The following is a 16,580-nucleotide window of genomic DNA, read 5'->3' as shown; positions in this document are numbered from 1 at the left end:
AGATCCTCAGTGGCAACAGCAACAGATCTCCCTGTGACATTAACTCCACCTTGTGTCCATAGGTCTCCATTGTAGCAATACCCCTCCAAACCCCCAAACCTATATATGTTTATGGGCCTGATTCAGCAAGGAATGCAGAAGCTAATACGCACGCAATCGTTCCTTGTTTGTGCTCTGCGTATGCATCACATTGCACGTAAGCAAATGAGCAATTGCGACGGGAACTGTGATCGCTGAGGCTAAGCAGACCCAGAGCACAGTGATTGACAGGAAGTGCTGTTTGTGGGTGGCGACGGGGGGGGGGGGTGTCGGGCGAATACAGGCGTGTCAATGCGTTTCCACGCCGTTGCAGGGGCAGCCAAAGCACTGATAGCGTGTGTGGCTGGTAGCAATTTCTGAGTAAGGCTTGTGCAAGCGTGCATATGGGTCTGATGTTACTCGATGTTACCGATGGTTTCGCTATGTTCCATAGTATACGGATGTGAGTAAGGGGAGGTGGGTGTACTTATGATAGGATGCGATCGTAATGTGAATGCAAACATTTAAATAGCTCCGCTGGTATTAACTGCAGTGCGTGCGTATAAGCAGAATAGCGATCCATAGTGAATCAGGCCCTATATACCTCCAATACAGCATTAACCCCCAACCCACTTTAGCAATAGATCCCTCAGTGGCAATGGAGCCCCACCGCTAGGGCACTACCCTCTCACCCTCATGGAAAGTGTAGCACAGCTTGTCTCAGATGGGAATAATCATCATCCCCCTAATGCAGCTAATGTCTACACTGGCAGAGATCAGCAGAATACGTATTGCTCACATGCCAATCGTACAGCATTCTGGGGAGCAAGAGGGACATGTTGTGCCACTATGTCACAGCCTGGGGCGGACCAGCAAAAGGAAATCAACTCTGTACATGTGCTCAAGTGATGTTGTCTCTGAAATGACAGTGGACACATGAGGAGGGCCAGTGAAAGCCCATCTGGTAGTGGCCGCATCCTGTGCCAGTTAAGTGGTTAAAAAACTGATAGCACTGGCTTAGCAAATGGCACAGGCTCCCCAACCTGCCAAGCCCCCCACTAGGCAGCAAATAGTTATGTCACAGAACTTCAAATGGCGACACTTGTTTGTCCTAAACATGGGGATAAGTAATAGTTAACATCTTATCAAACCTGCAATAGAATGTTAACACTGTTCGAAAATATAAACATTATACCACAAAACCCTTACAATACATACAGTTCGGTATCATTCAAATGAAATCTGCTTTCTACATAATTCATGATTGTAAAGTGGGACCTGATAAATGGATTTACTGCTGGGCAAACACCAGTCACCCCTGCAGCTAGCAATATTTATCTGTATGAGGCACATCTCATGCTACCAAAATAACGCAAAACTAATAAAGGAAACACATTTACTCCAATTTTTCACTGAAACTGACAGTATAAATATATTAAATGAGCATTTATTAAATTACCTTGTTTAAAACAAGCACAATATCCCCTTCTCTGATTGTCAATTCATCTTCATTGAGTGCTTCATATGGGAAAAGAACTTTACAATATTCCTTGGCTGCAAAACAAAAGAAAAAGATTCCTGTAAGATGTATTTAGCATCAGTAATCAGTATGCGAATAGATGGACTATTATTAGAGAAGTTGTCAAACGCCAATAATGAGTAAGCTGCTGTCATACCATCATGCTCAATGACACGTACATAGCGCTGAAAGTTTCTTCAAGTAACCAATACAGGGAAAAGTAAGTAAAGACACTTTGTATAGATATGATTATATATCAAACTATGGGGCTGATTCATAGATGGACGCTATTTGCATCACTGCTGCGTCTTTGGATAACGGATAATCATCAGTCACGGCATCGGACATCTGAGTAAGCCTGAGGCTATGTCCGTCTTATCTACTTAGGCGAAGCCAGTAAATCTGCGTTGGGAGACGCACACATGGGCCTCCCTGTCGCCACCCCTCCCCGCCCCCAATTGTCCTCAGCATGCAATCATGCTGCAGCTTGGGGGGCACTGCAAGCGATCTCACAGTGCATGATCTACACTTGCCTGCAAAAACCATCGGGTTTGCGTACATCTCTGAATCAACCCCTATGTGTATAACTAATATCAAAATGTATGTATTTCTACTTAAATGGTTCTACATATCCCTGCCAATGGGGGTTTCTCTCCTACAGCCTCGAAGTTTGTGTGATGCACTTTGCCCAGAAGCTACTTGCGCTGAGAAAGCTGTAAGCTACTGCAGTAGAAGCAAGAGGTGAATTTTGATTGGATGGCCTTTTACTTGTCCAATCAGCAGCTACCACTCTTTTTAACAACTGCATTGGACCTAGGGGTGTGGTACATTTTGAACATGTTCATAATTCTGACATTAACTATGTTCTACACTGAGGTAAAATCATCAGTGTTGAATTCTCGAAAATGTGTTTTTTGTCTAATTTTGTCCCTAACCTTAACCCAAATAGAAATGTTGTCTTTCTGTCAATGTTGACATTTCCGATGTCGACATTCTGTCAATGATGACATTTTGCAGGTGTCGATATTAACAATGTTGACATTTTAACCATGTTGATATTATCAATGTCAACCTTCGGCTGTCAGCATTGCGAATGTTGACATCGTGACTGCATACTGGACATAGGGGGAGGTGTGTCAAAGCCTGGAGATAGTTAAAGTGGTGAGAGATAAAGTACCAACCAATCAGCTTCTGTCATTTTACAGGCTGTGTTTCTCTCTCCACTTATCTCTCTCCAAGCTTTGATAACTCTCCCCGTAGAAGCAAAGAGAAAACTCCTGCTGTGGGCTACATACAATACAACCACTGTGCATAAACTACAAGAGTGCAGGGGAACCCCGCGCCATCCTTCCCCACTAGTGTATTAGGCTGGGGAAGAGGGTTGTAAATAAGCTGCTCAAAAGTTATTTTCCAGCTATTATAAATGACTAATAAATTAAATCACCCCCTACAAGATTAACTGCTAATGAAGAAAACTTAAATCTATGAAAATAAAAGGAAGTTTTTCTTATATACCTGTCAGGAAGCGATTACATGTTATACTAAGCAGAAACTCCTGTACGCTGCCACTTCCTGAAGACTTGAGGGTGGGAATTCAGTTCCTGACATTGAAGCGATGTGCCGTTCTGGAACATGACATTGTGTGTACTGCTAGCATCTCTAGTTTTTCCTCGCACCCCTCTGAGGTGCACTACTGTACATAGCCGATATTGGTGCAGCCACAAATTGAATCCCCCCCAAGGAGTCTAAGATGGAAATGTCCATACAGCAAACTAAGCTGATGATTAGTTCAGACAGTGGGTCTGATTTAGCAAGGATCGCAACTGTAAAGCAGCACGCAGGCTATAGATATATGATGTAGGCTATATGTAGGCTATGTACGCAGGCTATAGATATATGATGTACGCTATGCACGCAGGCTATAGATATATGATGTACGCTATGCACGCAGGCTATAGATATATGATGTATGCTATGCACGCAGGCTATATGCAGTCAGGACCATAAATATTGGGACATTGACAGAATTTTCAGATTTTGGCCTCTATTCACCACCACAATGGTTTTGAAATGAAACAAACAAGATGTGCTTTAACTGCAGACTTTCAGATTTAATTTGAAGGTAATTACATCCAAATCAGGTGAACGGTGTAGGAATTACAACAGTTTCAATATGTGCCTCCCACTTTTTAAGGGGCCAAAAGTAATGGGACTATCAACTCAAAAGCTATTTCATGGACAGGTGTGGGCTATTCCCTCATTATTTCATTATCAATTAAGCAGGTAAAAGGTCTGGAGTTGATTCTAGGTGTGACAGTTGCATTTGGAATCAGTTGCTGTCAACTCTCAGTATGAGATCCAAAGAGCTGTCACTATCAGTGAAGCAAGCCATCATTAGGCTGAAAAATCAAAACAAACCCATCAGAGAGATAGCAAAAATATTAGGTGTGGCCAAATCAACTGTTTGGAACATTCTTAAAAAGAAAGAACGCATCGGAGAGCTCAGCAACACCAAAAGACCCGGAAGACCACGGAAAACAACTGTGGTGGATGACAAAAGAATTATTTCCCTGGTGAAGAAAAACCCCTTCACAACAGTTGGCCAAATCAAGAACACTCTCCAGGAGGTAGATGTATATGTGTCAAAGTCAACAATCAAGAGAAGACTTCACAAGAGTGAATATAGAGGGTTCACCACAAGATGCAAACCATTGGTGAGCCACAAAAACAGGAAGACCAGATTAGAGTTTGCCAAACAACATCTAAAAAAGTCATTACAGTTCTGGAACAACATCCTATTGACAGATGAGACAAAGATCAACTTGTACCAGAGTGATGGGAAGAGAAGGAAAGGAACTGCTCATGATCCAAAACATACCACCTCATCAGTGAATCATGGTGGTGGTAGTGTCATGGCGTGGGCATGTATGGCTGCCAATGGAACTGGTTCCCTTGTATTTATTGATGATGTGACTGCTGACAAAAGCAGCAGAATGAATTCTGAAGTGTTTCGGGCAATATTATATGCTCATATTCAGTCAAATACTTCAGAACTCATTGGACAGCTCTTCACAGTGCAGATGGACAATGACCCGAAGCATACTGCAAAAGCAACCAAAGAGTTTTTTAAGGCTAAAAAGTGGAATGTTATGCAATGGCCAAGTCAATCCCCTGACCTGAATCCAATTGAGCATGCATTTCACTTGATGAAGACAAAACTGAAGGGAAAATGCCCCAAGAACAAGCAGGAACTGAAGACATTTGCAGTAGAGGCCTGGCAGAGCATCACCAGGGATGAAACCCAGCGTCTGGTGATGTCTATGCGTTCCAGACTTAAGGCTGTAATTGCCTGCAAAGGATTTGCAACAAAGTATTAAAAAGTGAAAGTTAGATTTAGGATTGTTTAGTTTGTCCCATTACTTTTGGCTCCTTAAAAAGTGGGAGGCACATATAGAAACTGTTGTAATTCCTACACCGTTCACCTGATTTGGATGTAATTACCCTCAAATTAAATCTGAAAGTCTGCAGTTAAAGCACATCTTGTTTGTTTCATTTCAAAGCCATTGTGGTGGTGAATAGAGGCCAAAATATGAAATTTCTGTGAATGTCCCAATATTTATGGACCTGACTGTATATATGATGTATGCACGCAGGCAGCTTTACAATTGTGATCCTTGCAATTATGGTAATGCAACAGGAAGCATCACTCCTCCTGCTGCATTACGTACCTGAGCTGCGTTGTCCAACGTAGCATCGGATACTCTGCGGACCATCAGCTGGCTGCATGACCCATGGAGTCCCGCAGCCAGCCACCGCAGATTAGAGTAAGAGGCCAGGAAATCTCCGTCAGCCGACGGAGATCCTGGCCTCTTCCCTCCCCTCCAATGGCGGCGACACCCCTCCTTTTCAGGAAACGGAGGCCATCGCCGCCCCCTCCCCGCCCACAAACACCAGCAGACTGTAAATCACTGACAGTCTGCTGGCAGCCTGCGTGCGGGATCGCAGACCCGTTCTACACATGCGCAGAATGGATCGTGCGCCTGCGCAGATTCCCGATCATCAGGAAACTGCGTTCAGCAGTGCACTTGCGTGCACTGCTGAATTAGGCCCATTGTTTCAAGTGACACTTTCAATTTGGTGGCTTCTATATCCAGCACCTCAATAACCTTAGGGCCTGATTCAGAGATGTACACAATGCCGATTATTATGCATGCGTGTCAGCAGCTTTGCACATGCGCAGCGATTGGTTTGCGATTACACCCACACAGAGGATCCATTCTTAAAGTGAGTGAAAGAAAGTCAGTGTTTGTGGGAGTTAATGGGGGGTGGTTAGAAGAATGCAGATGTGTATTACCATTTAAATGTTGTTCCATGGACATGCATAAATTAGCCATTGCGATGTCCTATGCAGCATGAGAGCGCTCAGTATCTGTGTCAGGAGAGCCGCTGTATTTTAGACAGGTCAGACCTGCCGCAAGGCCTGCATGGCTGGTTGAGGTGCGTAAATGTTAACCGATATTTAAGCTGGTAGGCGACGTAGGACGCAGTTGAGAAGCCAGTAGTGGGCATCCCTATGCTAGGGGAACTATTAGCATAGTTCTGCAGTAGCGGTTTGTGCGAAACTGCAGCTGCGATCGCATTAACGTCCATCTCTGAATCGGGCCCTTAGCTCCAATGTGAAATTATTCTTTATGCTTCCTAACTTTCACATAGTGTTACAGCCAAGATCTATACATACTTACGATTCAGGTACAGGGTAATTTTCTAATGATAGATAGAACAGCTATTATTGCTTTGGCATCTGCACTTGCTTATTACATGAAAACATGGAGGTGTCTGCCTATGTCAGGAATAACTAAACATGGCTACTTTGCTCATGCATTGCAGCAGTAAAGGAACGGAACGCAGGATTTTTTTCTTTTACATCTACAGAATATCATTTAACACATTCAAAATACACTACTGGGAAATGTAAGTCATCACATATGCAATGTGTAGTCTCATTTCTTGGTATATATTTTTAAATATTATTCAATCCTTGAAATTGATACACACATTATTTATGAAATACCTAAAGGCAGTTACAGTGTTCAACTTTCCAACTTACAGTACATGCATATGTAACCAGGCAAACCTGCTAGCAATAAAAAACAGTAATAAAATTCAAAACAAGTACTGTAGCATGTATTTTTTAGAAAATGTTTATGTTATGATGCCATTATAAGGGATGTAGTGAGTATGCCAGCTGCCGACATCCCGATGACAGAAGCCGACCCGGGACTAAAGATAGGCGTCGAAATTACGATGCCTATCTAAATCCCGATGCCGGAATCTCGACAGCCGCCACCCCGATTGAAGGTACACTGGCTTGTCTTAGCTGTTAGCCGCGGGGTTGGAGGGAGGGGGGGTATGCGGTGAAAGGTTTAAGGTTTAGGCACCACAGCAGGGTTAGGGTTAGGCTTTGGGGGGGGGAGGTTAGGGTTAGGCACAACTGGTGGGGGGTTAGAGCAGTAGGCATCCCCCTGCCGGTATTTCATACCCAACCCCATTATATAGATGTGTTTTTGCTCATCTAGCCTCAATATGCCAAGCAGTGCGACTTGCCTGGCGTGAGTTAGTCCTTAGGTACCGTGCAACTCTGCTAGCGGGGGTCGACTTTTTTTGGCAAAAATTATTCTAGGTCGCAAATGCCATGCGACTAGGACACACCAGGAGACTGTGCAGGTCCCATGCAACTTTGCTCGGGCATCTTATTTGTGACTAGGACGTTACATGACTGTGCTGATTAATCTGATATGTGACACTTAAATATATATCTGTGACTGAAGGCCTGACCCAATAAGGATCGCTACTGTGATAGCAAGTCCGTAAACGCACGCAGGTCTGCTGCGAAAATATGCTATTAAATGCAATCGCAAAGCCGTCGCACTGCCAGCATAGAGACACCCACTGCCTCCCACTACCGCTATCTCACATCCGTAATACCTTGCAGTCCTCCACAAGCATCGGTAACAACAAGTACCATCGGCCCCTCACTCACAATTACAGCAGCCCTGACCTTACTTAGAAATTGACAACCTCGTTGCACGCAGTAAGTACTTAAGCTGCAAATGCAATCGCACTGGCTAATTTATACACACCCATGCAACATCGTTCAAACGGTCAGACACACCTGCGTTTCGCCGACCCCCCCCCACCGCCTTTAAAATAAAACTTATCTTATGAAAAATATATTTTGGCCCAGGACATTATGTCATAGTTAATGAGATGTTCAGGAACTGAGGCCCTGATTCAGAGCCGGATGCTCTTTCAGAACGCTCGGTTTTTTTTAGGTGCTGGCCTCCAGGCCACTCGCTAAGCTGTGGGTGACCACCCACAGCTTTAGCAAGCGGCCAGGTGATGGTCGCGACCATCGGAGCTTTGCGACGAGACCCTTGTAGTAGGGTCTCATCTGCCGCAAACCCCAGTGAGCTTCCGGCTCTAACAGAGCCGGAAGCTCACTACTGACTAGTGATCACTAGTGATGTCAGTAGGGCCGCCCTCAAACGTCAGGCGTTCCTTTGGGAACGCCTCCGTTTGTCCAGCCACCCACCCCCCACCCCGCCTACAAAACGGGTCGAGCTGGTGATCAACATCGACAGCCGCCCCTTCTTGCTGCGAGCCCTGGAGCTAGTGATTTCTTGCTGGCTCCGGGGCGTGCGCACGCACAGTGCGCACGCCGCGCATGCGCACTGCCAGGCCATCGACCCGCTTGCGAGCGCATAGTGCTTGCGAGCTGGTCCTGAGTTCCTCCTGAAAAATAGCCCTGCTTCTATGACACTTCCACAAGTCAGGGTGGTTATGTATGGTAGCTTTACCACTGCCCAATTCCCGCCCTGAAATTCCCTATTTCACTGGAAAAAAGGTCTAACCAAGTTCTGTCTGATTCAGAATAGGATGGACATATATGCAATAGGCATACTTGCCGACATTCTGGCTGCCCACCCCGGTAGGGGACAGCCAGATCGGCACCGTATGCCATAGCTGATGTACAGAAAATCAGCACTTTGTCAAAATTAAACGGTTCTTTTATCCACATAGACACTAATCAAAGCTGCCAACATTTCAAAATAAAATCCGGGACACTTTACTTTTGACAAACTGAATGTAGGCACACTGAGGGCCTGATTCAGCAAGGAACGCACAGGAGAGAAAGCACGCACTCGGCCGATGTTTTTGAACTGCGTATGCATCGCACTGCGCATGCGCGAACTAGCCAGTTCGCAGGAAGTGTCGTTTGTGGGTTGTGACAGGGGGTGGTCAGGAGAACGCAGCCGTTATAACGCCGTTATAGGGGCGTGCATAATTAAGGCAGTGCGGCGGCATACGCAGCCATACCGTAAAGTGTACACAGGAAGTGGGCAAAATCCTGCGTCAGGTCAGGTCAACCACTATTATACTAATGGGTCCAATGGTTCTCGATGTTACCGATGTTTACGCAATCTTGAGTGCTGATTAGTAAAGGGAGTAAAGCGAGATGTGCTGCGGTCTCTGTGCGTAAGCATTGATTAGCATATTCTCGCAGTGGACGGGTGCATTCAGTATCCAATAACTTGCAAAGCCCAGAGAAGAATACCTGAGTTAATAGAATGATAACTTATTTGCTTTATGTTAAGTCTCCATGATTGGTACTTGTAGGAAAGATGAGTGTGGCTCTGTATTACACCTACAGTAGATGTCCGTGTTTGTTAAGAAGTTCTTAGGACATCTGCCCGTACTCTGGCCCTCATTCAGAGGCGGTCACAAGAAGCGATCACTCTCTCTCAGGGGCGGATTGGCCATTAGATTCACCGGGTAGATTCCCGGTGGGCCTATGGGGCCGCCTGTCAAGTGACTTTTTTTTTTATAAATACTCTTCTATTACTATTATGACAGCAGCCGAGTGTGTGGCTGTAGTGTGTGCTGTGGGGCCGGACGGCTCATGACACAGGCGGCCAGCTAAAGTGTGTAGTGTGGGCACTGGGCAGGTATCACTGTCAGCCAGCGCCGGCGGGGCTGACTGACGAAGCTGGCGGTGGGTGGAGCTGAGGGAGCCGCGGACCACACACCATAGACTGACAAGGCAGCAGGCAGTACTGCGGTAGGTTACAGGTGGAGCTTAGGGGAGGAAGGGGGTACAGGAAGTACCAGTGTATGGGCCCAAACTGACAGGGTCCCGCTGGTGCTGATGATCGCGGCTGTACCCTGCTTTGTTTTCACAGGCAGATGTCTGCCTGTGATGTCTGCCTGGCTGTAAGACGCAGTTGCTAGGATCATCAGCGCCAGCGGGACCCTCTGTCAGGCTTTGAACATTACCATCGGATTTCAGATGGGAGCATTGGTTTGTGTGCTGTGCTCCCCTCCCCCATTCTCGCGGGGATCTTCAGTCTCCGGACCAACAGCAGCAGCACAGTTTAATCTCCTGACTCTTTTACATGGTGCTCCGCCGCCAGGTCTCCTACAGCTCCTACATTCTCCTTGTCCCTGCTCAGTGCTTCCACAGACTGAGCTCAGTGTGTGCTAGGCACAGACGGCACTGGCTCAGATCATGTGCCTCTAACCTCCCTCCACAATGTGTGCCTCTGCCACCTGTATAGCTCCTACCCACCCCATGTGTTCCTGCCTTTAATCCCCCTCCACCATGTGTGTCTCTGACACCTATATAGCTCCTACCCACCCCATGTGTGCCTGCCTCTAACCCCCCTCCCTCCACCATGTGTGCCTCTGCCACCTGTATAGATCCTACCCACCCCATGTGTGCCTGCCTCTAACACCCCTCCCTCCACCATGTGTGCCTCTGCCACCTTTATAGGCCTACCCACCCCATGTGTTCCTGCCTCTATCCCCCCTCCCTCCACCATGTGTGCCTCTGCCACCTATATAGGTCTCTAACCCCCCTCTCTCCACCATGTGTGCCTCTGCCACCTATATAGCTCCTACCCACCCCATGTGTTCCTGCCTCTAACCCCCCCTCCACCAAGTGTGCCTCTGCCACCTATATAGCTCCTACCCACCCCATGTGTTCCTGCCTCTAACCCCCCCTCCACCAAGTGTGCCTCTGCCACCTATATAGCTCCTACCCACCCCATGTGTTCCTGCCTCTAACCCCCCCTCCACCATATGTGCCTCTGCCACCTACTGTATATAGCTCCTACCCACCCCATGTGTTCCTGCCTCTAATCCCCCCTCCACCATGTGTGCCTCTGCCACCTATATAGCTCCTACACAGGTAAGCACAATTTTCTGGCACTTAATTTATATTTCTATTTTATGAGTGTGTATAAATATATTGTTATATTTACATGTTATGTATGTGCATTTATGTATATATATATAAAAAGTAGTAATAGTCCGGCACTCCAAATGATCTGAAAAAACAGCTGGCCCAGGTGTCCGTCCTGAGGTACACTCATAGATAGCAGGAAAAAGTTTGAACGGCACTCCGGGACTGGTTATGAATCACAGTACACCTTTAAAGTAGTTGTCAACGTTTCAGAGCCTATGTGCTCTTTTATCAAGACAATATCACACTGAAAAACAGACGAATAACATATATATATATACATACCACAATCAACTTCACCCGAGTGCTCATTTGACGCCGTCCCGATGGAGTCCCGGTGACGTCATGGGCGTGCTCTCCGCCGGCGGTCGGAGACTCCCAGGGAGGCGTCCAATAGTGACGTATACCATCACCATAGAATATATATATATGTCCAGTCGGTCCGGCACTCTAATTATCCCAATGGCATACTGTGCCCTCCTTTACAATACAAACAGTGTAGCGGAAAAAATAGATGGCACTGAGGGGCTTACATCAGCGTTTTTTAATGCCAATGTTTCAGGGCACAATGCCCTTTTATCAAGGTTACAAAAACCTTGATAAAAGGGCATTGTGCCCTGAAATGTTGGCATTAAAAAATGCTGATGTAAGCCCCTTAGTGCCGCCTATCTTTTCTGCTACACTATATATATTTATATAAACTACTATATTATATATTTATACATTATTATTATAAAATAGGACCCTGAAAGTTAATTATGACTATGGCACGTGTCACACCTAAAGTGCACAGCTAGCACCCTAGCTCCCACTGCGCGCGCCATGTACATTAGCTGTGCCGTGCAGGTGTTCCCTGCAGCAACAAGAATGGAGAGGATGGGGAATGAGGGGGTGAGTATAATGGAACGGGAGTTGGCTGGAATAGAAGAAATGGACTGGCTGAGATTACCTGCAGATGTCGGGTCCATTTATTAACTAGTGTTTATTTGTATAATATATATTTTTATATATATATATATATATATATATATATATATATATATACATACACAAACGACAATAGATAAGGATAAGGAATGTGGGGTGTCTGTGGGCATGTAGGTAGATCTGGGGGTATCTGGAGAGATCTTAGGAACATCTGGTGTACCGTATGTTGGCACTATGGGGGGGCACCATAGCATGCACTCGCTCTGGGTTCCAGGGCCCCATGGAACACCTCTACATCCACTGGATTGGCAGGGGTTGAGGTGGTTGTAGGGGGGCACTGTGTTTTATTTGCACTGGGCTCTTCATGTCTTGTGGCAGCCCTAGGTTCAAGGGAAGCCATTGCTATGGGGCTTGAACTGTCACTCGGGCCACTCATCCTCTGCACCCCTGTCATGCCACTAAATGGGAAAAATTAGAGAGAGAACATTACAGGCAGTGATTGCACTTAAGTGCAATAGCATGGCGGTAAGGGACTTATCACTGGAAACTGAGCGGGTCCCCCAGAACGTGCTCTATAATAAGAAAATGTCTAATTGAGATACTATAATGCTGCCTCTCGGTTCCAGGACTACTGAATCCCGGAAGCTTGTCTAATACTGGTTGACTGGTGGAGAGTAAGTGCAGTGCTGAGGCTATTGGGGTGAACATCCTCTCTGGGGAAATGATTGCAGTGATCACGGTATAGTAATATACTAATCCCGTCTACTTTGCTGTTGGCTCCGCCTACAGTTGATTTGGTGCCGCCCACGTGAGGCTACTTCCAGAAACTTTTCCAGGGCCACTTTTTGTCCCAAATCCGCCCCTGCTCTCTCTGAATGAGGGCGGCCGCTTCATTTTTGAAGTGCGGCCTCCTGGTCGTTAGTTAAGCTGTGGGTTACCAGGTTGATGGTCGTGATGGTGATCACCATCGCGACCATCGGGGCTTACGACCAGACCCTAAGGTTGGGTCTGGGCACTCGTAAGCCCCAGGGAGCTTTCTGCTCTAATGGAGCAAGAAGCTCCCCACTGACATCACTGATGATGTCAGTGCGGCCGCCCACAAAATGGTAGGCGTTCGTTAAGGAAAGCCTCCATTTTGGAAACCACCCCCCGGCCCGCCTACCCAACAGGACGAGCTGTCGATCAACATCGACAGCTGCCCCTTTGGTAGCGAGCTCCGGAGCGACAGAGTTTCTCTGTCGCTCCAGGGCTTGCACACGCGCAGTGCGGCCGCTGCGCGTGCACAGGACTAACCATCGAGTCGGTTACGAGCGCATCGGCGCTTGCGACCGACTCTGAATGAAGTCCTCTGTGTGGTTCTTTCTCTTGAATTAACAAGACAGAGATACTTTCCCACAAGCTCTTTACAAAGCCTCCACATGACCAGTGCACATTATGGACCTGATTCAGACCCAGACGCTAAGTTGCGCTCGCTCTGAGCGATTTTCACCTGTCTGCACATGTGTATAATTCGCAGTGCGCATGCGCAAGCCAGTCGTTGTGATCTGAATTTGGTTGCTCGTTAGCCACTATCAGGTCGCTGCTTTGAGTGACAGATAGTGCCGTTTGTGGGTGGTAACAGGGGAAGGTGCTTGTGAACGGGGGAGTGGTGTTTTGCGAAAGCAGGCGTGTCAGGCCGCCAAAACGCTGTTTAAAGGGCATGCATAATTAGCAAAGTAGCGTCATTGTACACGTCACCTGCATGTAATTCAGTCCGCACTGATCACTGTGCTTGCACCAGGTTAAGGCAACCTCAAGGGCTGCGAGCAGCTCCGATGGCTCACGATGGTCCAGATTAATCCTACATATCCCAGAGATGACGTGTGTTGTGAGTGACAAAGGGGCACTTGCGAGCGCACTTTGCCGTAGCTCGCTAAAACATAGTGGGCGTCCTTACGCGACGCAGTGCGAGCACTTCATTTACATTTACGGCCCCTTTTTGCCAGAGAGCGCCGCAACTTGCGAGCGGGTCTGAATGAGCTCCTATGTGTGCCTAGGAGGCGCTGTCTTATTATAGGGTAACAGCAAGCAGTTTAGGAAGGAGATGATGTGTAGATCTTAGAAAACATACAAAGAGTTTTGCCAATGCTCTCTATGGTCATGTAAAGGGAAAACAGCCATGTCCATTACATCATTAGATAAGAGGTATGCTCCATTTTTTAAAATAAATTCTGCATAAATTATATAATAACTGTATGCATGCACTGCTTTATCACGTCGTGCAGTTCTATGCCTTGCTATACTTTTCCTTATACTGTAAGGGCTATATTTACTAAAGTACAGGTTTTTAGAAGTGGAGATGTTGCCCATAGCAACAATCAGATTCTAGCTATTATCTTTTAGAAGGTGCTAGATAAATGTTAAGTAGAATCTGATTGGTTTCTACGGGCAACATCTCCACTTCTAAAAACCTGCACTTTAGTAAATATACCCCTAAGTCTCCACACTAGGATACCCTATAACTATTTCTCCTGCCTTGTACAACTATACAAGAGTTCAACCAACTGTGCATCATCACGGATTGCAACTGCAACAGCGTTCACAGATCAACCAATTGTGCATACTGCGCATGCATATGCACCGCAGTGCTCGTGCCAGCATTGCGATCACTTACACAGATACAAAGCCATCGCAAAGTGAGTGACAGGACGTCAGCGTTTGGGGGTGGTGACGGGGGTGTGGTCTGAAAAACGCAGACGTGCCTGTCTATTTGAACGCAGTTTCCTGGGCGTGCATAAATTAGTCACTGCAGCGGCATTTACAGCTTGAGTACTCACTGCATGTGACGACAGTTGCAATTTCTGAGACAGCTCAGACCTGCTGTAATTCTGAGTGAGGGTCCGATGTTACTGATGCATAAGCAGGATTGCGAGGTGTTTCGTATGTGCGAAAGCAGTAGTGGGCGCCTCTATGCCGGGTGAGCGGTTGCTGACATTAGCATATTTTGGCAGCATAACTGCGTGCATAATCGCAGCTACGATCGCAAAAGAGCGATCCGTAGTGAAAAAAGCAATCCGTAGTGAATCAGGCCCTAAAGCTGGCCACACACTAGACCAACTTACATCCAATCAGCCAACTAGTTTATTGGTTGGAATGAAAATCTGGTAAGGTATCAAAGCAAATGACAATCAGCAATTTGCTCCCAAACGCCGGAAAATGGACAAAAACTGTTGTTTGAACAAATTGTTTATATCAAACATTTAACAAACTTGTCTGACGACCATTTTCATCTGTTTTCTGACATTTAGGAGCAAATTGCTGATCATCATTTACTCCCATACGTTACCAGATTTTCATTACAAGCAATCAACTAGTTGGATGAAAGTTGGTCCACTGTGTGGCCAGCTTAAGGCTCTAATGGTTGTGTTTGCCCTATATCTGTATATTGCTGCTTTACTAATAACATCTAAGTGCAATGCCTATTTGTGTTCTGTTGTCTGCATGTTAAAAACTTGAGAAAACTTGAACTATATTTTAAATATAAGGTAAATCTTCACTACTAAGAGGCTGAAGATATGAATCCACCTACCTAAGATCTAAATAGATCTGACATAGCAAGTAAATGACCAACTAGATCCCAAACTGTCACAAAATAGACAGTTTTATAACAACAATTTGGATATATAATGGAGTGGGATGAAATACAGTGATGTCAAGAACTCTATATGGTTACATTAGCCAATAGGAGTTGAAGATGCTGTAAACATACTGTATATAATTAAATAACTTACGCTTTGATTTATTTTCCGCCTCCATCTTTAGTGACTCTTGTGATGGTATGGTCGTTGGAACTTTTTTCCCCATTGTCTGCAAAGAAAGAAAGAAATGTAAAGAGTTGTCTACAGGGGTCCGGCATACATTGGGGATCAGTACAATACAGGAAATACTCAGTAGGTAGTTACCTTTACACATAAAGATCATTACTTTAACATGATGGTATTTATATCTGGGTTAAATGTAACTTTAAGTGAAGGGCAGGGTATGCAGTCATATTGTCGACATTCACAATGGTTCTGAATGTTGACAATCAGAATGTTGACAGCTTTGTTCATAATGTCAACCTGCAACATGTTGTTGTTCAGTATGTCAACACTGACAAAATGTTGACATGTTCAAACTGTCGACATGCATGTCTACATTATCAACATATCAGCATTAGGGTTAGGCATTGTTTGGTGTTAGCTAAAATGGGCGACATTCTCACCGTCAACATGCATAGTGTCTACATGCTGAATGTCTACATTATGATTGTTGAACTAGTATACCACAGCCAAGGGCAGAACCAAAGTAGAGTACGTGTATCTATTATATTTAAGTGAACTGAAGGGGAGGTAACCAGGAAAACTTGGAGATGGGCCGTAGAGCTTTCAGACATGCAAAGAGCTGTACTTGTGGTGTATATGTAATTGTAAACTAGGCACCCAGGCATGTGATGTACCTTGCTCACACTCGTGCACACTAGGATAGCTATTCGCATGCACCACAGTTGCTAATATTAGCGGTGAAATGCAAATGTTTGCAATCGCATTGCGATCACAGCTTACTATAAGGACGCCCACTTCCCCTTACATATATCCGTATACTTGGGCAACATAATGAAATAATCGGTAACATCGAGTAACATCGGACCCATGCGCACAGATAAGGCAGGTCAGACCTCACTCAGGAACTGCTAACTTCAGGTCATGCTATGAGGCCTCAGGCTGCGTCTGGTATTGCAGTGGATAATTTATGCACGCCCCAGCAACGCCGTCCCAATGCACTGGCATGCCTACT

The 16,580-nt window shown here is 45.8% G+C and overlaps 1 protein-coding gene across 2 annotated transcripts in view; it reads right to left on the bottom strand.

The window, feature by feature from the left end:
- The window catches only part of SH3KBP1 (SH3 domain containing kinase binding protein 1), a 509,392-nt gene that overhangs the window by 119,923 nt on the left and 372,889 nt on the right, over positions 1–16,580 (bottom strand). For both annotated transcript variants that reach the window (XM_088451614.1, XM_088451615.1), the window contains exons 8-9: positions 15,536–15,611; positions 1,478–1,572 (exon numbers count right to left, since the gene is read on the bottom strand). In XM_088451614.1, coding sequence (XP_088307740.1) covers positions 1,478–1,572; positions 15,536–15,611 — 171 coding nt within the window. The remainder of the gene's footprint in view (positions 1–1,477; positions 1,573–15,535; positions 15,612–16,580) is intronic.

Source organism: Taudactylus pleione, unplaced genomic scaffold, assembly GCF_031769625.1.
Source record: "Taudactylus pleione unplaced genomic scaffold, aTauple2 ptg000026l, whole genome shotgun sequence".
In the NCBI taxonomy this organism is placed as follows: domain Eukaryota; kingdom Metazoa; phylum Chordata; class Amphibia; order Anura; family Myobatrachidae; genus Taudactylus; species Taudactylus pleione.
Note: the sequence above shows the minus strand (reverse complement) of the source record. Positions and strands in the feature narration are given on the sequence as shown.